At 38.1% G+C, this 25,761-nt stretch overlaps 1 protein-coding gene across 6 annotated transcripts in view; it reads right to left on the bottom strand.

Annotated features, from left to right (window-relative positions):
• VAV3 (vav guanine nucleotide exchange factor 3) overlaps positions 1 to 25,761 on the bottom strand; it is a 444,185-nt gene that overhangs the window by 124,874 nt on the left and 293,550 nt on the right. For all 6 annotated transcript variants that reach the window (XR_002825862.1, XM_004388054.2, XM_023742207.1 and 3 more), the window contains 4 exons: positions 24,723 to 24,824; positions 24,316 to 24,416; positions 12,030 to 12,055; positions 6,240 to 6,285 (listed from right to left, as the gene is read on the bottom strand). Coding sequence is in view for 5 of the 6 variants with exons in the window: in XM_004388054.2 (XP_004388111.1) it covers positions 6,240 to 6,285; positions 12,030 to 12,055; positions 24,316 to 24,416; positions 24,723 to 24,824 (275 nt within the window). In the remaining variant the exon portion in view is untranslated. The remainder of the gene's footprint in view (positions 1 to 6,239; positions 6,286 to 12,029; positions 12,056 to 24,315; positions 24,417 to 24,722; positions 24,825 to 25,761) is intronic.

Genomic DNA, 25,761 nt, shown 5'->3' with positions numbered 1-25,761 from the left:
AGCCTTAAGACCCACCCTACTCTGGTACGACCTCATTAATATAACAAAAAAAACCCCTATTTTCACACTGGTTCATATTTACAGGTACGAGGGTTAAGACTTCAACATATATTTTGGGAGGTCACATTCAATCCATAGCACCTATTTCCTGGTATTCATACACTTGTTTAATACCCTCAGGTGAATGTAAGCAGGGCCTATGACTTGCTTCTAGCCAATAATATGTGGCAAAGGTGATAGGATGTCACTTATGTGATTATATTATTTGATATTTTAACTTCTGTCTTGCTAGCAGACTCTATCATCTTCTCGGCTTGCACACTTTGAGGAGGAAAGCAGGCATGTTGGGCGGCTCACATTGCAAGGAACGGAGGACGATCTGGTGGCCAACAGCCATCTAGGAATGGAGGCCCTCAGTTCAACAGCCCAAAAGGAGCTGAGTTCTGCCAACAACCATGTAAATGAGGTTGGAACTGGATCCTTGTCTAATCAGGCCTTCAGATGAGACCCATCTGAATGGGCCATTCAACTATCTATAGCAAAGGAAGCCCATGCTATTCCTGATCTTAAGTAAGGGACCTTCTATCAATGATGAAATGCTAAAAGAAACTCACCAGCTTCAAGATTTCCTTTTCACAATTTTTCCTAAGCATTTAATAGATACATAGTTTATCTTCTAAAGATAATAATTATACTAACAGAACTTATAAATTACAAGGTCACAAATGACCCAGAAATAGGTTCTGCATATAAAAACTCAAATGTTTTGTTATTTAAGTAATTACACTGCTGACGTTGTGTTTCCAACCTCAAAGCACACCTGTGTATGTCTTTGAGTAGCCACCTCATGCTGTTCCTATTCTGAAGGAACGTAGGCACTGCTAAAGACTGACTTGGCCAGGCGTGTATAAACCTGCCAGACAGCAATAGTGATCCTTTGTGAACTCGAATGAGCCTTTAAAGGGTGAAACAAATCCTCCCCAAACCAAAAAAGATGTGAGGAAGAAACTGCTGCACATTTCAGAAATCTGTGATCATGGTTAAGGGAATTAAAAGGTAGTCCTGAAAATAACTACAAGGGATCAACTGCCTTAGTGAAAAACTAGTCTTCCTGCCCATACTTTAAGAGAGGCTTGAAAAGAAATTAGCTATTTTAAAAATCAGAGCATGCTCCCCAGCATTCGTTCACAGCTTGGATTTCTCATTTCTCTGCAATGAATCTTAATTATTGGGTTCCATTGTCCCAGTTTTTTCAGGTTAATTCTTTCAATGTGAAACATATTTTTACACATTTACAATTATGCACCCAATATTTAGATTAGGATTTATATTTGATGAGAAATTAGTTTTGGAGGTGACAGAAAAGACAGAAGTGGGTTTTACTGATTAATATGGAAATGCTGTAATCTATGGAAACTTTATTGCTTATTACAGACAAAAACTCATTTACTAAAACCTTCAAGAATATACATTTGTCTCCCTCAAAAAAAAATTTAAAAAAAGGAAAAGAAAAAAATGTATTTTTAATCTAGTTATTTTTTAAAATTCCAGGTTGCTATTTTTCTCATCAGTATTCTCTATTTGGGGACTAAAATATAAAACTTCTCTATTGAACAAACTGACATGTTTAAAAACAAATCTAAAAGAAACCAACAATTCTGTTTAGATTTGACACGAATTTAGCAATCCTTTGCAATTAAAACACTAAGGAGAACTGTATTAAATTACAATTCAATACATAAACCAGCATAAAAAATTTTTATTTATATAAATGAAAACATATACACACTTAACCCAGCTTAAAAGCAATTCTGAGTTCACAATTGCTTCCCCCTTTTCCAATTCCTTTTGCATTTTTTGCACACACTACACAGTTAGATCTTTTTTATATGTTTAACAGGCTATTACTAATTGTTTTTATGATACTATGCTTCAGCATACCGGATCAGTATATAGAAAACAATATGATATTGAAATGTTTATATATATACATTTATATGCATGCACTTATGCAATCCAAACTTTGTACTTATATCTATTCCTTCTCTAAGTAGAAAATAAATACCTTGTCAACAGGGGACATATTTTATACTTAAAGACACTGCATGTGCATAATGTTATATAAGACACAAAGCTGGTAATAAAAGAAAGGTTTCTTGAATTCCCTTGTCCATACAAGAATAAATAGGAATGGTAGTATATATTAATCTTATCCACTTGAAAGAGTAAGTGACCATCTCTGAAGATGTCTCTGCTAAGAAACAGTAAAACAACATCTCATTGAAAAAGACAATATTTCTAAGCCACCTGTGCCTCTTTGTAACCAAGAGTTAAACAACGAGCACACGAGAAGCAAGAGCTTTCCGAAGGGACTCTTTTTTTCATCAGTTTAACCAATATCTATTCATTTGCTGTTCAAGGTTATTGCAAGTCATATGAGTAACTTTAGATCGGAAAAGGAGCAAGCTACCTAAACCCTTCCCATCTCGTCCATCTAATCTTTAGGCGGCACACAAAACAGTGGTCTGAATTTTGTAAAAGTGACTGTGGACTTAGGTACAGGATGCTGTGAGTTCCAAGAACATAAGCCAATTTTGCAATAGTCTAAAAACATGGACTTGGTTAAAAGAACACATATTCTGGTACACAGATTTGCCACGTGCAAACTAAAATAAATCTTAAATCTCCTATGCTTACATAGAAAATTTTAAAGCCTTAGTATTAAAATTTAATTGTTAACTTTGACCTTGAGTGCCACTTTAGGTAAAAAATATTACACCAGTGCTCAGATTTTCTTGAGATCTATGATCTTATGTTCTTGAAAAAGCCCTAGCACCTCCGTGTTCCTGAAATAATTGATCTGTCTCTTTCAAGTGTTATTTTCCTGATACCAACATCTGTCTCGGGAAGAAAACTGATGAAAATACCCTGCTATATTTAAGAAATCCAAAAAAGCTACCAGAATTTGCACCTAACACATTACTATACTTATAAAAGCAGTCAAGATTATAAATTGATAAATTTCTTATCACACAGAAGATAACAAGAAACAAACTGAACCACAAAGCTGTCTGCAAATATTGTCTATAAAGATTATTAATAAAGAGCAAATGTTTTAAATGTGATAATAAGCCACAATGCAAATTTAGAACACATATCTTCCTTGAGTTTAAGTAGCACTCCACAGTATATGTTTTCAACCTCGGGACTTCTTTTTTGTTTCTTTATTGCAATCACAAACACTGTTAACTTCACCAAAAACATCAGCCACCATCGTTGAGTATGTCTCTTCATAAAGACAAGCAAAAGTCACACAAGCTATTAGGTAAGAAGGGGACTCTGAGATAATGGCAAATTTGAAAATGACAGTGAATATGGAGCATGCTGTTTCAAGGAAAATTCACCACTAAATTCAGGGTGTTTTGCAAAGAAATGACTGGAAAATATCATTGATACTCCAACATATGACAAAATGTCCAATGTTAAATCACATGCTGTAATACAAGGTAATTGTTGTAATAATTGCTACACTTACGTTTACTACACAGTAGGCACTCTTCTAAGTATTTTACATACATTAACCCATCCTCACAACAACTTTATAAGGTAGGTACTGTTGTTACTCTCCTCTTATATATGAGAGGTGAAGTACCTTGTTGAAGGTCAAACAGCAAGCAAACAGCCCAGACAAGACCCGAACCCAGGCCACACGACTCAGAGCCATGCTCCCCACACCAGGTTCCATTAGTAAATCAGCAGGAGGAATTTAAAAAGCAAGAAAGCCAGCACATTCAGGAAAAGCTTACAGGCATTCATTAATTCATTTAATGCATATTTATGAAGCACCTACTACTCACAGAGGGTTCCCTGGGTGGTGCAAATGGTTAACATACCTGGCTGCAAATCAAAAGGTTGGTGGTTTGAGTCCACCCAGAGGTGCCTTGGAAGAAAGGCCTGGAGATCTACTTCCAAAAAATCAGTCATTAAAAACCCTATAGAGTACATGGGGTCACCATGAGTCATAATTAATTTGATGGCAACTGGGGGTAAAAAAATCCATCAAAAAAAAAAAAAAACTGGGCTTTTTTTTTTTACAAAGGTCCTTTGAAAAAAAAAAAAAAAAGTCAATGGAAAAATGTAAAATTTATTTTTGTACATGGCTCTGAAATTTGGACCTGATGGAAGTTGTTTCCTGGCCTCCCAAACTGTTTAATTAGTTGTTTTGTTTTTTTCCGACAAGCCACCCTAAGTAGGTACCTAGAAAGTAGTCAGTCTATCAGCACTTGCAGATATCAACTAAATTAGCTAGAAGAGAAAAAAACCGAAGGAGCTTCCATGTAAAAGCACTAACAACATATAATGCACCTTGGAAGCAGTTTGCCCATGCTGAGCCTGCCTCTTTACTGAGCCCTTGTTTAAACATCTTAGGGTAGAGTATCTCCTGCAGAAGTGTGGATATCTACATCAGACTAACGCAGAGCAAAAAGGGTCATCAAGAAAGGGTTCACTTTGAACGAAGACACTGTGCAAGGTGTCAGCCATGCCAGCCACCAGCTGGAAAGGGCAGAGACACAAATAACAACCAATCTTACAAACACATAGGAGCGCTGATGGTGCAGTGGTTAACAGTTACAATTGCTAACTAAAAAGGTCAGCAGTTCGAATGCACCAGCTGCTCTTCAGAAACCCTATGGGGCAGTTCTTCTCTGTCCTATAGGGTCATTATGAGTAAAATCAACTCAACAGCAAAGGGTTAAACACAATTCCAGCCTAACACTAAGAGACAGCTACAGGGGGAAATATAGTTGTTACCACATTACCATCTACAACAGGTAAGATCACCAACTGTTTTTTTTTTCAAAAAAATGATAAATATACTCATAAATTTACTACACCTAATGAAGGCCACATATATAATTACAAACATACCATAAAGGGCACTGTCTTGAGAAAGAATTATTAAAAAGCCAGAGCCCCTATTTTTTAATGGCCTCAATTTTGTTCTGTAGTTAAAAGATTTAAACTGATCTCAGAACTCAAGTGAGGCAATTTCTAGCCAGAGGCAACAAAGCTCCTATAAATCTTCTCAAACAGTCATAAACTGGCATGGCTACCATGGGTGTGGTTTTGGTTAAAAGCCATAACACTTTGAAAGCTAAACTTTACAACGTGGTGAACACTGGTTATAAGGAGAAAACAAAATAAAATGCACCATGTAGACTACTTTCCAACAAGGCTACCCCGTATTTTATGTTCCACTTGATTTATTATCAAGTTTATATATTTGGAATCCTTTAGCCACGAGTATCTTCTACCCACAATCGTATGACCAAATATATAACAAGCCTCTGGTAATTAAACTGTGGAAGGCATTGCTTACTGGATGAAACAATAATTATACTAAAATAACAATGGGGCAAACCTTGCAGTGTTAAATAGAAAACAACTGAATGTTTTCTGCAGACAAATAATTGGTCTCCAGAGAGGACATTTGTTCGCAAAGCCCTTAAATCTATGCTTCCATTATAAAATAGTACAGATTAAGGATGAAGACAAGTATTTTCCCAAATGAGGAGGTTGTACCAAAGTTGTCTAGTTTATTCCTTCCCTGCCCCCTTAGAGAATACTAGTTTATAAGTGCCAGCTTGCTGGTTGATTTTCATTCCAGATTTGGGAGGGAGCAGTGGAAGGGTGTTAGATGCATTAGCATTAACCAGGCACCCTGAGGCTATTCAGTAAGCAAATGACTAGCTCATTGTGGAAAGAGTACTGTACTCCTGGTTATTCATCATGTGAGCCTGTCCTTGGAAGCACTGTTGGGTGAATGATTTACACATTGGGCCACTAGCTCCTGGTCACACATAATATACCAACTGAAAGCAACAAAAACCAACAATATGCCTGATCTTCTACAGCAATTACCATGTCCTTTCATGACCACTCAAGTGAAGTCAAGACTCACAGCAACCCCATGTGACACAGTAGAACTGCCCTGTCGGGTTTTCTAGGCTGTAATCTTTATGGGAGCAGATGGCCAGCTCTTTCTCCTGCAGACCCACTAGGTGGGTTCAAACCACCAATTTTTCAGTTAACGGTTGAGTGCTTAACCGTTGTGCCACCAGGGCTCCTTAACAAACATTTAACACATATCTGTTGAGCTCCACTATGTTCCAGGCACAGTACCAGGTGCTGGGGATATGATGGGGAGCAACATAGACACTGTATAATCAGAAACATACCTGGATCCACCTGTCGGGAGGCTCTTCGAAGTCCATTGGTCCGTTTCTGTACAGAAAAGGAAAACGGAAAAACAAAGATGTGTTGGTGATTTTGCATTATCGAACTGTATTAATTCTGACACTTGGGAAAGCCAAAGAATGGGGTACTTTCTCAAATTAAAAATACGACTAAGTTTACTCAAAACACAGTTTATATATAAATATATATATATACACACACACCCATATATAATTTAATCTTTTATCTCTCTAATATCATCATTACATTTGATAAGTTATTGAATACCATTCAGCATCATTCAAATGTACTTGAACATCATTACATTTGATGAGATGTTGATTTTTTTTAACATTATGGAAAAGAAATAGCTTTTCATTTGCCATCTCTAGGTATTGTGATTCAATTTTTTTTTTTTTTTTTCTTTTTCTTTTTAAAGTCACAGTGACTACAGAAAATACAAGAACAAAGCCCAAGCAGCCATTTGGTTGCAAAATGCTGTTAGCAAAAGTGTATGAGCAAGAGCCCTAGACTGATTTCCTAAAACTCTAACTCAGTCATTACTGGGACCTGCCAGCCCAGAGATTGGAGAAGGTATACAACCTCAATACAAAGATCTCAAGCTCTGATTTTAGCAAACACTTAAATGAGAATGGTGTTTGAATTATGGACTGCTTATGTCTGAGTGGAGCCATGGTGGCACGGTGGTTAAGAGCTGGGTTGCAAACCGAAAGGTCAGCAGTTCGAATCCATCAGCCGCTCCGTGGAAACTCTATAGGGCAGTTCCACTCTGTCCTGTAGGATCACTATGAGTTGGAAACAACTCAACAGCAATAGGTTTGTTTTTTCGGTATATCTGAATAGTTTAAGAAACAAAACAGGCAGGCAGCTGGTGAACCATGAAAGTGAATTCTTATTATAGAGAAGGCAACCATAAGAAAAATTCCACATGGCAGAAATTTATAGATGAGATGCAAAACAAAAGAGATTTTAAAATCTTGGAAAATGCATGGATAAACGTTCAATTTCACAAGTGTTAAATTCATTCCTACCTAATAACTACAGTAATCTCACAAATTAATAAGGACTTGATTTTCACTTTTTACCATACAACTAGATGAAATGCTGAGTCTACTACTGCCATATAATTTGGGTTTTCACAAAAGCAATTTTGTGTTTATGTGTGTTAGTGTTTGCACATGTGTGTGGACACTCAATTTCATTCAGAGCACATTTGGCTTTCCAAAGCACACATCAGCCACGCATTTTTCTCAGGGTGCTTTCTGTTGTTTTCATTCGTAAGTAAAATGGGCAAAATGGGGTCTTACAGGCTCCCAAAGGGCCTCAAAGCCTCTCGGGGTTCTCAGGTAAGAGCAAACTGGAGGAATTTTAAAAAACGGAGTTGTTTTTACCCCAACTACTTTCAAAATGGATTTGTAAAAGACCAATAGGATCATTAAAATCAGCATTGAAGTTCTGTTGAGCAAGATGGATAAGTGTATCAGAGAAACTAGTGTAAAGAGAGTTGCTGTGAGTGAGGAGAAGAAAATGTAGCTCTGAGCTTCTTGGGAGCCAAGGCACAAAAAAGGAAGTATGATGAGGAGTTACAGATTTATATCTGATAACTTATAACAAAACTGCTTTCAAAGAGAATTTTTGGAGCTTTCTATACAGGGGCATTGAACAACACAACTGATAATATTTCCAACAGGAAAATATACAATATGGGTATCTCGTTGCTTGCCATTTGCTTCCTATATTATCCCATCACCTTCTTAATGTACAATAAAAGCTCTTCCTACTTCTCTTACATCTCCTACTATGGAAATGCTTGGAAGACAAGAATCCAACCTTTTGGTCTTATTCGTAGAGTCCCTAAACTAGTACTATTTAAAGACAATAAACTTAAAATGTAAAAAAGATGCCTGACCTTGAAGTTAGGCAGCATGGTACATTATTAAGAGTATGGATTCTAGAGTCAAGACTGACCAAGTTCAAATTCAGACTCTGCCACTAAGCCCCCGTTTGAGCAAGCAAGTTGGGTGATGTTTCTGTGCCTCCGTTTTCTCGTTTATAAAATGAGGATAATAATAGTACCTGCCTCATAGGGTTTGCAGTGAGAAGTCATTAGGTCAATTTTACGTTATATGTTTAGAACAATTCCTGCCGCACGGTAAGGATTACTAAGCGATAGCTTATTACTATTCTCATTTTTATTAACTTCACAGACTGTGTTCAAGCAATCATTTTAAGGACACGTATGCCGTGGATGTACATCATTACAGTATCAAGTATTTCACTGGTATTTTCAGTGTCTCAATTCACATAAAATATAAAATTTTCTGTAAGTTTTTGCCCTACTGCCTATGTTCCAGGTTTTTCCTTCTGGAAAGTCACTGAAAATGAATGGCTGTGAAAACAAAGTTTTCTACAGGAAGGTTGGGCAGTTTGAGTAAACTATGATCAGGAACAGTTAAGGCCAAAAAAAAGGAGGGAACCTCAGCTACATAGACCAAGGGCATTTTGAGAGTTGAGATTTATTATACTTTAAAAGCACCTAAAAATTATTTTATATTATTGTAAAAAACTTGGAAATGTCCAGCAGAACATATTTAGAATAATTTTAAAATGCAAATTTCAATTGTCAATCTGTGATAGCCTGTCCAACATACCTCTCCCCCATCCCCATATTCTCAAAAGTCTGGGACAGAGCTGGACAGACTTTTGTCTCCAACAGGAAGAGGAGGGAAAGCCTACAGCCTAAGGGGCATATCTAGTAGTTCCCCCTCCTCTACCAGAGCTCTCACTCAGTTACAGCCCCACAAGGTCATGAGAACCAGTCTTCAGACCCCTCTTAATCTCCTTCGATCTACCTAGAAGGGGGGAAAAAAAGGCCTAATTTTATAAGCACTTGCTAGTTATTTCTTGTTATTTCATTACCTATTACCTTCACTTTCTCTTAAAAAAAAAAAAAAAAAAACAAAGAAAAAACAAACCACCTTTATCATCCAAGAATCTCTCTTCTCTTTTGGTAAAAAGCTAATTGTCTCTGTTGATTTTACCAACAAAACAAGCAAAGTTTCACTGTTACATGAAATGGGCTTTGGTTCCTGTAGCTGTTGTAAAGGTAGAAAAGCCTGCAATAGGAAATAAAGTAGCTAAACAGATACATAATAATGAACTTGCTTCCTGGAGCCAGAGGGGGATTCTGAAGGACCACTCCAGAATGAGATGTGAGATAAACATTCCAGGTAAGTTTATGGACACCCATGGATCCTGTGACTAATGAAAACTGAAAACTGACCTACTCTGAGAATATAGTATAAAATTAAAAATAAAAAATTCGCAATCATGGTTATTGAATGGAAGGCAAGGTAGGACTAAAAAATTAAAAATTAAAAAATAAAAAACAGTTGCTGGCAAGTCAATTCCAATTCCAACTCATGGGGACCCCATGTGCTTCAGAGTAGAACTGTGCTCCATGGGTTTTCATAGCTCTGATATTTTGAAAGCAGATCACAGGGCCTATCTCCCAAGGCACCTCTGGGTAGACTCAAACCACCAGCCTTTCAGTTAGTAGCAGAGCACTTAACTGTTTGTACCACGCAGAGACTCCACCAACTGGTACATGGAGAGAATGAAGGTTCTCAAAGGAGTGGAAAAAATAGAAATCACAGAACTTGAAAAGGGTTTCACCATTTACTTCCTGAGCATCATACAAGCATCAGCCTCGGAGGGTGGCATCGTCTACACACTGCCTTGGTGGTGAGTTACGATGTGAAAGATGCTTCTTAATGTTCTTTTACTACGTATCTCCCTTAAAGAAGGCCAACGTTTCTAAATGGCAAGGCCAGTATAAAGCTTACCGTGATTACCCATCTGGACAGAGTAGAGATTATTAATTAAAAATTACACTTACTGTATTTAAAAATTAAGCAAGTCACTAAAAAATGATGCTACACTGAAAAAAATCAATGTGAAAGTTAATTCCTTTCACAATAGGCTTATCTGTAATTTTTAGAAGCAGAGTATTAAAGTACCTGAGAGAATTATTTAATATCATGTGAAAATTATTAACCCCTTATTAGCACACTTTCCTTCTGTAAATACACCCACTTCACATTACTTAATTAAAGTAAAACCATTTGCCTTATATATCTAATAGGATAAAGTAACACTGAGTTAAAGTTCAGAGCTCTACAAGGAAATCTGTCTCAATAATCTAATAATAGCATGAGAGAGTAAGGGAACGAAAGCTGCTTTCCAAGATCATCATTGGCAATGCTGGAAGAATCTGTATAGCTCTTACGAAAAATCTTGTTGACTCAACACTAAAATAAAAATTTATTTTAATTTATTCTAGCCCAAAAAAGAAACTGTGTGGCCTATTTTTGAATATTATTATAGTATCCTGTTACACATTCCTTAATCTAGATTCTAAAAGTTCAAGTGATATGCCGCATGGGTGTCTATAATATGAGGTTCCTTGTATTGTACTTATGATATCTCTGTAAGTATGTATGCAAAAAAGTAGAAACAAACGTCTCTTATATGACATCTTGCTGTACATTGCTGCATTTTTTTTTTACCGATTATATAAATGCTATCCTATTTAAAACATACTAATATTATGCTACTTATAAAGAGACACAATTGTTACATGTTAAAATAATTTTGGTATAGAATTTTTTTTTGCCATTCTTTTATTCAGAAGTTCTCAGATTACTATAGTTTTGGTTCACATAACTAATCACACATATTTTACATTCTAATTTTCCCTGCTATGGTGGTTTTTTATTGTTGTTGGTTTTGTTTTTGTCAACATACACTGCTTTGGGGACCAGGTGAAAAATGTTTTACTTTTGATTGAAGGCCAAGGAAATGATTATCTGGAATCTGCCATATTTTTCATTCTTTTGTGCTCTTTTTTCAATCGACTTTATTCTGAGATCTGACAGGACCTGCATACTTCTAAGGCATTAGGGGAGCCTTGGTGGCACATTGGTTAAGAGATTGGCTGCTAACCAAAAGGTCGGCAGTTCGAATCCACCAGCCGCTCCTTGAAAATCCTGTGGGCAGTTCTACTGTGTCCTATAGGGTCACTATGAGTCGGAATTGACTCAGTGGAAATGGGTTAGGCATTAGTAGTTACAGTCTATGTTAAATCAAAGGGAAATGTTATCAGATGTTGATTTGATCAAGAAAAAGCGATAATCATATTTGTGCTCAAATGGGAAACTACTAGAAATACAAACCCACATCCATGAACAATGTTAGAACTTTTCAGTATTGGCAAAGGTTGGACAGCAACACGACATTTCATGACAAGGACACATCTACCGACTCCCTGGGGTGAGTTAACACTGTACTAATAGGATGAATGCTATTCACGTCAAGAGTTCACGTGCATTAAACTGTGTAAACCTCAGAGTTTTGTGGAATTCCATAGCAGGGTACCAGGAAAATGTGTCTCCATCTTAGTGCCATAGCATTGCTACAGTATCTGCTTGAAGTTTACCTGAATGCACAGATTTTGAAGTGTCCCCATTTCACAGTCGTAGATAACATGTTCACATTTTTTCCTCTACGTAAGATTTTCAGACAGTGACTATGAAAATTCCTGTGATTTAACTTGTGCATTTCATTCCAAAGCACTTGCTTGCTCATTCTTCTCATTTAAAAAGGTACATGTAACATTCTAAAAGCTAAAGCCTGCTTAAGTTAGCAAACAACTTTGAAATGCAAAAAGTTTATGCTTTAAATATAAAATAATTTTTAAATGTTAATCTTACCTCAGGTGGTTTGAGCGTCCCTTGTTCTGAAACAAATGTAAAAATTGGCATTGTCAGTGTAAAGTAATTTTGTAGCAACCTTAGCTTGTTCTCTGCAGCGTGGTAAAACACTACTGCTTTGTTTTCCTAACTGATACCTGTAATATATTCCCAGGGTCCCTCAGGCAGGGTTAGTTACTGTTTTGCAACGCAGGTTCTCTTACCTTATTGGCTTGTCAGGAAGTGACTCATAGTTGTAAATGACTTACTTCTAGGTTATGCTTAACTTTTTCAATTGCTTACTAAGCAATGTCAATTCAACCACATAAACAGAGGCTTGCACTAAATTTATATGCATGAGAGAAAGCTAGGTGCAAACCATTCTTTCAACACGCTTGGTTTTACAAATCTAAACTCACGAGGCTACAAAGGTCTTGCACTGACTATGACAACTGCAAATTTAACACAGTACAATTTTGCATATGAATAATGTTTTATTTAGTGACTATAACTCTGATTTTTAATTTTGGGGGAAATACAACTTGATTTAAAGATAGAAATAAAAAACTGCATCAGGATTTGATCCTGATGCTAATTTTCCTTTCAACCTTAGTTTAAACCAAAATCCAAACCAAACCCTTGCCATCGAGTCGATTCCGACTCATAGAGACCCTATACGACAGAGTATAACTGCCCCATTAGGTTTCCAAGGCTGTAATCTTTATGGAAGCAGACTGTCTCATCTTTCTCCCACAGGGTTGCTGGTGGGTTCGAACCATCAACCTTTTGGTTAGCAGCCAAGTGCTTTAACCACTGTGCTACCAGGGCTCCCCAGTTTACCTATCTATAAATAGAAGAAAAAATCCCTTCATTTCATTTCAGTTGCTAAAAATGACAAACAGTTATAAAGGGCCCCGAGGTCTACAGATGAGTAACGTGGAAGAAGAGGAAAGTATTGCTTAAAGTAAGAGCACACACAGCACAAGGAAAACTGGTGGGCAGTGTTCTTACTTCCATTCCTCAAATCCAGGAGAGCTTACTTGTGTTAAAATGCCTCCAGACTATGAGGAAAAATAGCTCATCACTTTGAGCCTACGTTCATACTTTTTCCATCCAAAATGATCTTCTAAACAAGGTTCTGAGAACAGAAGAAGAAACTGAGAGAGAAAACAGGAGAGAGAGGGCAGCCCTACGTGAGAGTTCTGTGGGGTGTTCTTTAAAAGGTTCTAAGAACCCCACAGCCACAGTTCAAGGGGAAAACTCCTACCAGGACATCTGACCAGCTGCCACAGACTGCTTTACACAGGAAGACTGCCTGGGGCATGAACACGAGGCTGTTTTATTTTTCCTCCAGTTTTTCTTTTTTTTTTTTAAAGGGACTACTCCTGGTTAATGGAAATGGAAAATCCAATAGGCAGAATGTCACCTTTCTGGAGAAAATCTAAGTCTGTATCCCCATTAGTTTCAAACCCTGTCATCCTGGCTTTCAGGGATGACTGCCTTCTATGAAGGCACCTCTGCCAGGCTTGGGTTTGCCTTTATAGAGGAGTGTTTCAGGACAGAAAGCTGTTTCACTTCCTTTCCTCTCCACCAGAAACATGAAATGTTTCAGAATAAAGACGGCCTACGAGGGTTGGTTTGGTAAAAACAAAACCCACTGCCTTCGAGTCGATTCTGACTCATAGCAACCCTGTAGGACAGAGTAGAACTGCCCATAGGGTTTCCAAGGCTGTAAATATTTACAGAAGCAAACTGCGACATCTTTCTCTTGTGGAGCAACTGGTGGGTTTGAACTGCTGACCTTTTGGTTAGCAGCCAAGCGCTTTTAACTACTGCCCCAGCAGGGCTCCCCCCCATTTAGTACCATTTGTCTGGATACCATGCCTAGGCTTAGGTTAACTTGGGTTCTGAAGAGGGCAGCTGTGATTCCTGTTTCACTGGTTTGCCCAGAAAGACCTGCATTTGCCCAGCATAGCTCTAAACTACTTTCTTCTCCTACTAGTGAGTTAGAGAAAGAACCTGAATTGGGAATCATGAACTACAAGAAGGACCAAGTAGGAGAAAATTTTAACTTTTCAATCCCAGGACACTGAGGGAAGGTTTGATATTTCTACATAACCTCTAAAATGAGGAAACCTCAGTGTTCCTCCATTTAGGTTCAGTGTTCATACAATAAGTGTGCACTTTAATTTCAACTTAAGAGTTTCATTTTTTTCTCTGGATTTTTTCCTCTATTCTTTGCATAGAAGTGTTTTTGCGTCCTTGTGAAGTAGGTCTTTTACAACATGCTTTAAGCGTATAATTTTTTTTTCATAAAACCCATATAACCCCATGTGGTAGTAACTGTCACACCATGCCCCAGGAGCATCCTCTGGGTACTCCTCAGGAAGAGAAGATGACGGTATCTAAGGAAGTCATCTCGAAATGTAGTCACTTGCAACTTCTTATCCAGGAAACAGACCCTGGAACAGAAGACCAAGGACTCTGACTTCCACACCCTTCAGATATGGTTGCATAGGGCTTGGCTGCAAGTTGGCCAGCTCCCAGAATGAGAGGATCCATCACAGAACTCAAGAGGGTGTGAAGCCAAGAAAAGGCATGGATGAGACAGGTACGAAATGAAGAACAAACTAGAATTGGCTGACAACCGTATCCAACTCTCTCTCCACATTTCTTTCCCTTCTCATTGTCTCCTGCTTTCTTTCGTTGGTGGCTCATCAAAATAATCAGCTTTTTCTCATAATTCCAATTGGATACCCTAAGAGCTACTCTACACAAAGTCTCCTCTGTGTAATCCAGATAGGAAAAATGGAAAAAGGGATTGGTGCTGGATGCAACTTCAAGGTCGTAAGTCCTTAAGTGGGGTCAACACTCCCCCTACCATCACTCCCTGTTCTCAGGGACTCCACACACTACATCAACCCAAACCTTCTCCTTCCAACCCCCCACCCCAGGACAGAGGCCCATCACTTCCTTGGACTTCTCATAGAGCAATCAGCACTCTGATCTGCTCATGCTGGTATACCACATTAATAGTGGCTCCTTGGAAGCCTGAGTATGTTTTATTTATTCATACCTCATAGTTGGGTTTTATAAATTTTCTGAGAATAGGGAAAAAGCCGAAGGAGTAACGATAACAGAATCTGCTCTGAGTTCAGAAATTCTTAGCCAGGCTCCTTTACTTATGCTTTTGTACTTGCTACAGTGGCCATACTATTAAACTGGTAACTCCTTTCCAGACATAATCTAAATTCTCATAACCATATTATCAGAACGGCTTGTTAACTTATACTATAGTAGCAGTAATGAGAGGAAAACCCAGCTGCAACACCGTTTCATACATTTTCAAAGCAAATGTATGAAAAAAAGGTTCGTTCTGTCTGGAAAAGCAGAATAAGAACCTCATTCCAATGAAATATTCTATTAAAAAGCTGCTCTAATTTTGAAGTCTGAAACCCCATCCTTTACATCCCCATTTACAATCCCATCTTCGTATGTGCCCTAAACTACAAGGGTGGGCACATGGATCTCTAGAAATTTCTTTGTGTCTCACAGTTCTGCATCAGGGTTGGGATAAGGAGGACTGATTTTCATCAACTCTACTAGGGCTGAATTCTGACCAAGAAGAAATGTTGCTGGTTGAGATCTGATGAAAAAGTCTGCCTCTTTCTCAGTCTCTCTCTCTTTTTCTCCTGAGAATTTTCTTAGGATAGTAATTCAATTCTTTAAGTTTCTGAAAGATTTTAATCCTCAACTTGTCCTTACCCTGTAGCCTACTTCTCAGGCTCCTATCAATCAAACTATAAAATGTTCTTACCCTTTCAAGAACCTTTCTAGATGGTGACTCACAGGCCCTCAAGGGGGTTATACGCTGTGTTCTTTCATCATGTCCCAACTGGTCTAATGCAATTCAGAGAAGCAGTGTTACTGAGGTGCTTGGAGTCTTTGCAGAACTCCATCTTCAATGCTAGCACAGGGCTCTACGTGCATATTTGTGTAAGAGAAATGATTTTCACTGAGGCTTGAGACTCATTTGTTTAAATACAAAATTCAGGCCTATTATATTTGTTTTTCCAATACAAGTGGCTCTCAGTTCATACATTATTACACAGTTTGCTCTGTCTCCTATCTGAAGTTCTATTTCTTAAGACTAAACAAATCAATGTCTAGTAAGCTGTTTGCCTCAAAAGGGGCCACAGAAAAGTAATTATCAGTATAGGTTTTAAAGTTGCCTTGTCATCATGGCATACATGCTATTTCTCTGAAACATTAAAATTAAAACACAGTAGGATTAGTCAAGTTTTGGAGGAAGCTGCACAAATTCTATGATGACCTCTCAGATCTACAGCAATATTTTGCATAAATCATAAACTATAAATAATACTTTGAAAGAAGCTTTGATTTCAAATATTTTCAGGAGCTCTGACAGGAATCTAATCATATAATAGTTTCTGGTACACTTTAACAATTATTAATATATCATCAAACTGACCAAATAGCTAAATAGAAGAAATAATCACTACTCTGGATTATAAAAATGTCTTAGTAAATTAAAAAAAGAGGACTAATTTATATAAAAGTCTTTAAGTAATATTAAGAGAATCAAAATCTTTTTTTAAAATGAAATCAGTGATCAAGCTTCACTTCATGTAAAAATAACATGACAAAATATCTAGTAGCAGAAGGCTGAAATAAATTAATATTCTAAAAGTTAATCCCTATGCTAAAGTACTGCAATGCTATATATAAAAGAGCCCATTTCACACACCAATTTTAAATGCAGGTTCTAGGTAGCAATTTTGCAGTTTCAAACCATTAGGATACACAGACAACTTCCTTCCATTTAGGGGTGGCTATAGCAACAACTATGAGCCCTGGTGGTGCAGTGGTTACATGCTCAGCTGCTAACCAAAATGTCGGCTGTTCAAACCCACCAGCTGTTCCAGGGAGAAAGATGTGGCAGTCCACTTCCATAAAGATTTACAGCCTTGGACACCCTATGGGGCAGTTCTCCTCTGTCCTACAGGGTCGCTATGAGTCAAAATCAACTTGACAGCAGTGGGTTTGGTTTGGTTTTTATAACAGCAGCAAAGAGCCCTGGTGGCACAGTGGTTAAAGCACTGACTGCTAACCGAAAGGTTGGTGGTTCGAACCCACCAACCACTCTATGGAAGAAAGATGTGGCAGTCTGCTTCTGTAAAGATTACAGCCTTGGAAACCCTATGAGGCAGTTATACTCTGTCCCATAGGATCGCTATGAGTCAGAATAGACTCGATGATGAGTTTTCATAGCAGCAACAGGAGCAGCAGCTGGCCTAGATAAAAGAACGACTGAACAGATAGCAAATGGGGATCTGCTTCAGTTAAATATTAGAGCAGCTGAGGTTTGCATTCCCACTAAAGAAAAAGATGCATTAAACCATTAATGCTCCAGTAATATTTGCCTTCCAATGTTACTTTCTTTGTTTAAACTGAGACAAGGCAAAGCAAGCTATACTAATCACTGTCAGGTTAAGAAAGGGACCAAAGGGGCTTAGCCATATATGGTTGCTGTTAGTTGCCATCTAGTCAATTCTTACTCCATATATTAAAACCAAGACCAAACCCATTGCCATCAAGCTGATTCCAACTCATAGCGACCCTACAGGACAGAGTAGAACTGCCCCATAGGGTTTCCAAGGAGCAGCTGGTAGATTTGAACCGCCAACCTTTAGGTTGGCAGCCAAGTTCTTAACTACTGTGCCACCAGGGCTTCACTGCATATGTCAGAGGGAGAAAAACACAAATGTCTCTAATGGTTGGAGCTGAGGATTAGACCTTCACAGTGGTGTACTGTGATAAAGAAATGACACCCTAGAATTACATCAGCTTTGCAGTGACTTGTTGAGAGAGTCTCATATAATGGAGTGCATACCTATTCATTATTAAGCTTGGAAAGTTTTGGCAGCACACTTCAGAGCCTGTGTACGTGTTGATCACTGAGGTTGCCATGGTGAATGTGAAGGAGTCAACTCAAGTTCAACAAAAAAGGGAAAGTGCAACCACCTGCCCTTTATGGCCATGCAAATCCTCAAATGTTGAGACATAAACACCCAGCCTTCAAACTGGTTTCCAAGTTGCATAGTTTGTCTTATAAATTAAAAAAAAAAAAATTAAAACCTTTTTTTTTCATACTTCAAATGCATTTGGGTTGATAATCTGCCATAGTCACATATCAATAAAAATAAATTACTTCCTTCATTCAGAAATGCATTGCATTTCTGCCAAGTAATTACGGTTTCCAGGATGAATGGAGACTAGATAAATTCAAGGGATATAGAGCATGAAATACAAAAGTTTACTGAACCTGAGGAAGACAACAACCAAAGAAGGCTTTTAACTTCCACAGAAAGAAGTCCCTAAGAGCAATTTAAAATGCTTAATGATTAGTATTTAGCGATGTCCTGTCCATTACAGATTGTATTTGGGTCGAAATATTCCTTTTCTGGGGGGAAAAGGAATAATAACATGATATTGAGTACCCTTTTTGCACTTGGATGTGAAGGAGAGTTTCAATGAGAATGGTTAACAGTGTCAAATGATAGAGAAAGGTCAAGTACAGTAAGACCTGAAAGGTGATGGCCAATGAATCTGAAGATTAAAAGGTAGAGTGGAAGATTCTCTAGCCTTCAGTTAGGTCCTGGATTACTCTGTCATTTTGTACAACTAGTGCCTCTTTTCTGCCTGACCATTCCCTTATCTATAAACATGACCCATGCTGAATGAAAATGGATGGCATGCTCATGTTTTTAGAATTTCCTTTCTCCCTACTATCCCACATTTATAACAGATTAACCATTCCTACTAGCCACTGGAGGTGTAGTGGTTAAGAGCTCAGCTACTAATCAAAAGGTTGGCAGTTTGAATCCACCAAGCACTCCTTGGAAACCCTATTGGGCAGTTCTACTCTGTCATCTAAGGTCGCTATGAGTCGGAATTGGCTTGACAGCAAGGGGTTTGGTTTTTGGTTTACCAGCCACAGCTTTCTGGATCACAGTGGACTCCTGACTCACACGGAGCCAATCAGAATCTCTTTTTATATCTTGAGAATATAGACAGTTTGTATTAAGCAACGGGGCTGTAAAACTCTGTTAGATGGGGTCAATCCCAAACCACCTATGATTTAACGTTATGGGAGAACCTGGATTATGTAAGCATTTAAATTTGCCTTAAGTCAATACTTATCACTTGCTTTAAATTTGGCTATTGGGATGACCTCCACCCACCCTCACCCCTCCAAAAAAAAAAAACAGTTGCTGTGGTATCAGTTCTGACTCATAGAAACCCCAAGTACATCAGAGTAGAACTGTGCTCCAGGGTTTTCAATGGCTGTGAACTTTCAGAAGTAGATTGCTAGGCCTTTCTTCCAAGGCACCTATGGGTGGATTCAAATCACCAACCTTTCGGTTAGCAGCCAAGCATTTAACCATTTGTGACACCAAGGGACTCCCCTCAAATTCAAGTTCTCATGAAATGTACTCCTTCACATATCACACAATCCTCTATATAAAAGCCCATTCAAGTAAACTATGTATCCAGCCCCTAATATATGTTGTCCTTTCTCCTCCCTTCCTCATACCCACATTTCGTATATACTGTATCAGCCATGGAAAACTACATTGCTGAAGTGCTGCAAACAATTGCTCCTGGATGTCAAAACAGAGGACTGTGTGCGACTTAAGTCAAAACTGGGATTCCCTGCAGGTAGAGAAACAGCCCATAAAGTCTGGCTTGACAATGCCCTCAAAATAATACCTATTTTACTATACTCACATCAGACCTATCAAGTTCAAACTCACACTCTATCTGCAGTTACCACCCACACCAGTGCAGGGAGGGGCGAGTTTAGGGAGAGTTTGCCACGACTTCCAACTTCCAGAGGGCATCCGTTGGGAAGTGGCGGAGAGAAAGTTGCTGACTGAGCTGTAACTGTGATTCCTCTTTACACTGAAGACAAGGTCCCTTGATTTTTAAGGGGCAACCCTGCAAATGCTCTGAAGGCAAAAAAGGGAAGCCTCTGGATTAACTATTAGCATTTAATGTCACTGTTTCCTTAAAAATCTTGAGCAGGAAAGGACAAAAAGAGGAGAGAGACAGAGAGAGACAAAAAAAGAAAAAGGGCCCAGATGTACAAACAGAAAGAGAATGGAAATCAACATAAGGATGCAAAATAGACAGAGAACCCACAGGACAAGGGAATATAGTTAAGACTCCAAAATACAAATTTAGCCAGAGGTTTTAAAAACAAACAAACCACTTTTTCCTGCTTTATAATGAATTATATAGCAAAGTTTAGAGAATGATGCTACCTTTCATGAATGATATCTGTATAAGTAAGCCTTATCTATAATGTGTGGTTCACTGTCTCTTACACTTAGTTATATTATTTTCATATGTTTATGACCCAGATTCCTCATCTTAAAACAAGGGTCCCTGGAACTGAAGGTATCTAAAGTCCCTCCAGTTCTGAGAGAGTCCATGGCTGAACAACAGGGAAGAGGGCAGGCATGGTCTCCAGGGAAGCCTGTCTTTCTAGCAGTACATCAAAATATTTAAACCTAAAAACATTTGGTAGTTACTACTTCATTTAAATTCCGAAGTATTTCTGCTTAAAAGACTATTCTTAAATCTCTCCATTTCACAGAGAAAAGCAAGCACATGATTACTTACTATGGTTTGGGTCCTGCGCATTTGCCACATCTGGCATGTATCATCAGAGGTGAGTTCCAGAACTGATAGCATAGCCCCGTGGTTAAAAACAAACTCTGGAGCTGGACTACCTGGATTTGAATCTTGGCTCTGCCACTTACTGACTGAGCAACCTCAACAATTAACTTATTTATCTGTGCCTTAGTTTCTTATTTATAACACAGAAATAATAACAATCTACCAACTTCACAGAATTTTTATAAGATTAAATGAGTTACTAGTGGTAAAGTACTTAGAACAGGAACTGATACTATTTAAGTATTTGTTAAATAAGAAGCAATTTTAAAAACAGGCTATGGTTATTAGTGAGATGTAAATCAAAATCACAGTGAGATGACACTTTACATCTACTAAGATGGGCATCATTAAAAAAAAAAACAGAAGAGAAAAGATATGGGTGAGATGTCGAGAAAATAAAACTCTGATCTATTGCTGATGGGATTGTAAAATGATATAACTACTGTGGAAAACAGTCTGGCAGCTTCTTAAAAAGTTAAACATAGAAATACTATATGATCTAGCAATTCCACTCCTAGGTACACACCCAGAAGAATTGAAAGCAAGAACACAAAAAGATATTTGTACACCAATGTTCACTGCAGCCCTATTCACAACAGTCAAAAGGAGGAAGCAACCTAAATGTTGTCAACAGATGAATAGACAAATACAATGCAGTATATACATAGGATGGAATATTACTCAGCCATTGAAAGAAATGATACCCTAATGCAAGCTACAACATGGAGGAACTTTGAAAATATCATGCTGAGTGAAATAAGTTACAAAGGGACAACTATTGCATGATTCCACTTATATGAAATACCTAGGCTAGGGAAATGTATAGAGATCAAAGTTTATTAGTGGTTACCGAGGACAGGTGTGTGGGAGGGGAAAAGGTGGACTCACTGCTTAGGGGACACTGAGCTTCTGTTAAAAGGTGATGGGAAAATTTGGAAATGGATAATGGTAATGACTGAACACATGATAAGCATAGCTCATGTTATGAATTACACACGTGAAAAATGTTGAAAAGGCAAACAATTTGTTACATAAATATTTACCACGATAAAAATAGCCTAGGTACTATTCTTACTCTTGTTTTATAAGAGAAGAAACTAAGACTTACATAAGTTCAGTAACTGGGGGCCAAAGTCACCTAGCAATGAAGTTGTGGAGCAGGGATTTAAACCAGGACAAGACTCCAGAGCTCTTAGGATTTACAGCCATTGTGTGCTGTTTCCCTACACAGAGCAACTCAGACCTCAGGATGGAATAAGTTGAAATAGTGACCTAGGAACCCACACTGGAAATATGCCACTCTTCTATCTGGCTAGACCAGAAACTTCCAATTGTTCCTACTTACTTTTTTAGCATAAAAGTTAACAATGTAAAGTACTTTTAATGTCATACTTGTGTATCCCTTCAAAATTTTATGCTCACTAATTTTTCTATCCACATTTGGTCCACAGATAATAACCAGACCATAAAAACAACAAAAATACAGAATAAGCCTGGCTATTTCAGAATACTGGCCTCTCACTATAATACCCTGAACTAAAGTACTAACTTCTTATTATGTCCAGGCACTACGCTAAGCATTTAGTAACTATCTCATTTGACCCTCACAATAGTCCTCTAACTTCCACTTTTGTTGTTGTTATTAGCTGCCATGAAGTCAGTCCCCACTCATGGCAACCCCGAGCACATTGGAACAAAACACGACCTGGTGCTGTGCCATCCCCATGATGGTTTGTGGATTGAACCATTGTTATCCACAGGATGTTCACTGACTGGTTTTCAGAAGTAGATTGCCAGGCCTGTTTTCCGAGTCCATCTTAGTCTGTAAACTCTGCTGAAACCTGTTTAGCATCATAGCGACATGCAAGCCTCCACTGACAGACGGGTGGTGGCTATGCATGAGATGCATTAGCCAGGAGCAAACGGAAGCTCAGAACATTTAGGAAAGTTTGCCAAGCTCATGTAGCTAGTAAGTAGCAGAGCCAGGATTTCAACCAGCTCTGCTTGACTCTCTACCACTCTCCTGTACTATCCCTTTAGAACACAGCAACCATTTCAACTAAGGGATCATCTTATATTCCTCATGGACTGGAATTCAAGACAGGGCCATGAGAGGTGTAAAAACTTATCAGCTGACTCACAAGCAAATAAGACATTAATTGTCCTCAAAGATATTCAAGATTGAGACATATAAAGATGAAACAACAAAAATTTCAGTGATAAATTATCAGGCAGACAATTAAAGAATACCAATAATAATTTATACTATTTCCGTAACACTTTACAACTTTGCCAACTGTTTCTGACCTTTAGACTGATGTAGGTGCTCATCTTGTCTCCTTTACTTATGAGACCTAGAACAAGATGCAAAAGCTCTCTGATCCCCATCAGAAAATGGGAAAGGCTGCTCTGAGGCCTGAATGAGCTAACATGTGAGGTGCCTAGCAGAGGGCCCAGGCAGGGCAGGCACGGTGCAGGTGCTCAACTAATGCTGAGGTCTTTCTCCTTGAAGCTGCATGTGCCTAGCACAGAGAAGGGTATACGGTGGGCTCTTAAAAAAAAATGTCTACTAAGGAGCCAAGGAGTAATGTGCTATGATCTCAGTCCTCAGATATGATTCACACCTTTTCTACAATTGCCTATTTTCTGAACATAGCTTTGAAATGATCTATTATTCTCTGTCTCACTCTTCTGCACAATATCCAAAATAATTCAATGTCCCCCTTTCCCTCTGGGAAAATCAAAGGTTGACATGGCTACATTTTGAACTCAGGCTGTTACGGATCCCTTTCTTGTTTTCAAAAAGTTTTACTGGTTTTGAAAGGTCTTACTGATAAAACTCAGAGAAACTCAGGGGAAAAGGACAAAGAGAAAGAAGAAGAAAGAGAAAGAATAAAGAGGCCAGAAAAGAAAGAGAAAGAAGAGAGCCCAGGAGGAGCACAGAGAGGCAAAAGGCTATGGAATGCATAATTGCCAACAATTTTAGAAACTAGCTCATTTAACAATCATAGAACATTATTTTTAAAAACCAAGGGGAAAATATTTACATAAAATCCAAAGGATATATGCACTTTGTTAAATGCTGGAAAATGACAATGTATTCAATTCATTAATTCATGAATTAGTCTGTGTGATGTTTACTTTGGGCATCATTTAGCATTTCTGAGCTGAATATTTAAGAGATAAAGGAGAAATTTAAGAACTAAAGGTAGTAGTTGTTTTTTTTTTTTTCTTTTTTTTTTTTTTTTTTGTTACTGTATTTTGGTTATATGTGTACAGCTCCAGTGATAGATTTTAGAGGATGAGGTGACAGAAATGGGTGACATGAAACACCCTAAATCCCCTTGAAGCCCTCTAACCCTAAGTAACATATCAAAGTCATATGAGTTTCAAACATTTTTCTAATTGTGCTTATAAATGAAGGCTTCAAAAGCAGATATGTTACAATAAACACAAATTAAGAGTAAATTAGGCTTTAACAGTGTTTAGCAAGTTTTATGTTCTAATTAAAAACAGAATCACAACAATAAACATGACTTACCACCAGAATTAACTCTGCCGCAATTCTCTACTCTTCCCAAACATTCTTTGTGTGCTCTTGCGCCACACTTAAAACATAAATAGCCTTGATAAAATGTTCCTCTGAAAGGTAAAATTAGAGACTGATATATTAAAAAGATGCAAAACTCAGCCTATATGAAATCATTAGGGTAAGAAGAAAAAAAGTATCACAATGCTATTCAAAGTACTCTTCAGCAAAGGAGAGAACTTTCTGGAGGTTCTAAAGTGATAGCTGAGGTTCAAGGCCTAAAAAGATCTGTTAGATCCAAACTGTTAAGGCAATATCCCCACTTCAGAGCATTTTGGCTGGGATATTTTAAAAAGCCTGGAAAGGCTAGCAATTACACCAGTTCCTTAAAACTAAAAAAGAGGACCAATCAAGCTTACCTCAAGAGCATCTGGCAGACTTTGCAGGCTGTGACCCGAGTAAAGGTGTGCATCTTGAAGTCATGGAAATTAGAGTCTGCATAGTCTGGCCTTATATTAGATCTATAAAAAGGAAAAAGAAAGTTTTACAACAAAGCAGCAGTCCTGTCATCTAAAACCCAAATTCAGCAAAATGACATTGACTAGAGATTTGATTCAATCAGAAAGGTTATTAAATAATACAACGTTTTTAAAGCCAAAAGTATGCTATCTATTAAAATATGCATGAAAATCTGGTTGTGTGCAAACCAGTAACACATAAGGACAGAAGCTACTTAGTCTTCTTCAGAATCAAGTGTTCCCAGAGAACTTTACAGAATGGCCACATAGGTCAACCCATCATGAAAAAATGACACCTGCTGGATATTCATGCTGTGTGATCAGTTCTTATCTCTAATCATATCACTGAAATATAAACTAGCTGGTGAGGGTGAGAGGGAGGGAAGAGGCTGCTGCATTTACACGGAGTTCAGTGTGGGTTACGGCATGCATAATCTACAAAAATGAATAAAGTGATTTCATAGAAAGTTTGAAACCAGGTGTCTTAATTATCTAGTGCTGCTATAACAGAAAAATCACAAGTGGATGGCTTTAACAAACAGAAGTTTATTCTCTCACAGTCTAGTAGGCTAGAAGTCCGAATTCAGGGTGCCAGTTCTAGGGGAAGGCTTTCTCTCTCTGTTCGGTCTGGGGGAAGGTCTTTGTCATCACTCTTCCCCTAGTCTAGGAGCTTCTTAGCACAGGGACCCCAGGTCCAAAGGATGCGTTCACCTCCTGGTTCTTCATTCTTGGTGGTAGGAGGTCCCCCATGTCTCTCTGCTCATGTCTCTCTTTTATATTCCAAAATAGATTGACTCAATATACAACCTAATCTTACAGATTGAGGCCTGCCTTATTAACATAACTGCCTCTAATCCTCCCTCATTAACATCATAGAGGTAGGATTTACAACACATAGGAAAATTACATCAGATGACAAAATGGTGGACAATCACACAAT

This window comes from Trichechus manatus, unplaced genomic scaffold, assembly GCF_000243295.1.
Source record: "Trichechus manatus latirostris isolate Lorelei unplaced genomic scaffold, TriManLat1.0 scaffold00204, whole genome shotgun sequence".
NCBI classification, from domain to species: domain Eukaryota; kingdom Metazoa; phylum Chordata; class Mammalia; order Sirenia; family Trichechidae; genus Trichechus; species Trichechus manatus.
The sequence above is the reverse complement of the archived record's forward strand: the minus strand, read 5'-3'. Positions and strand labels throughout refer to the sequence as shown.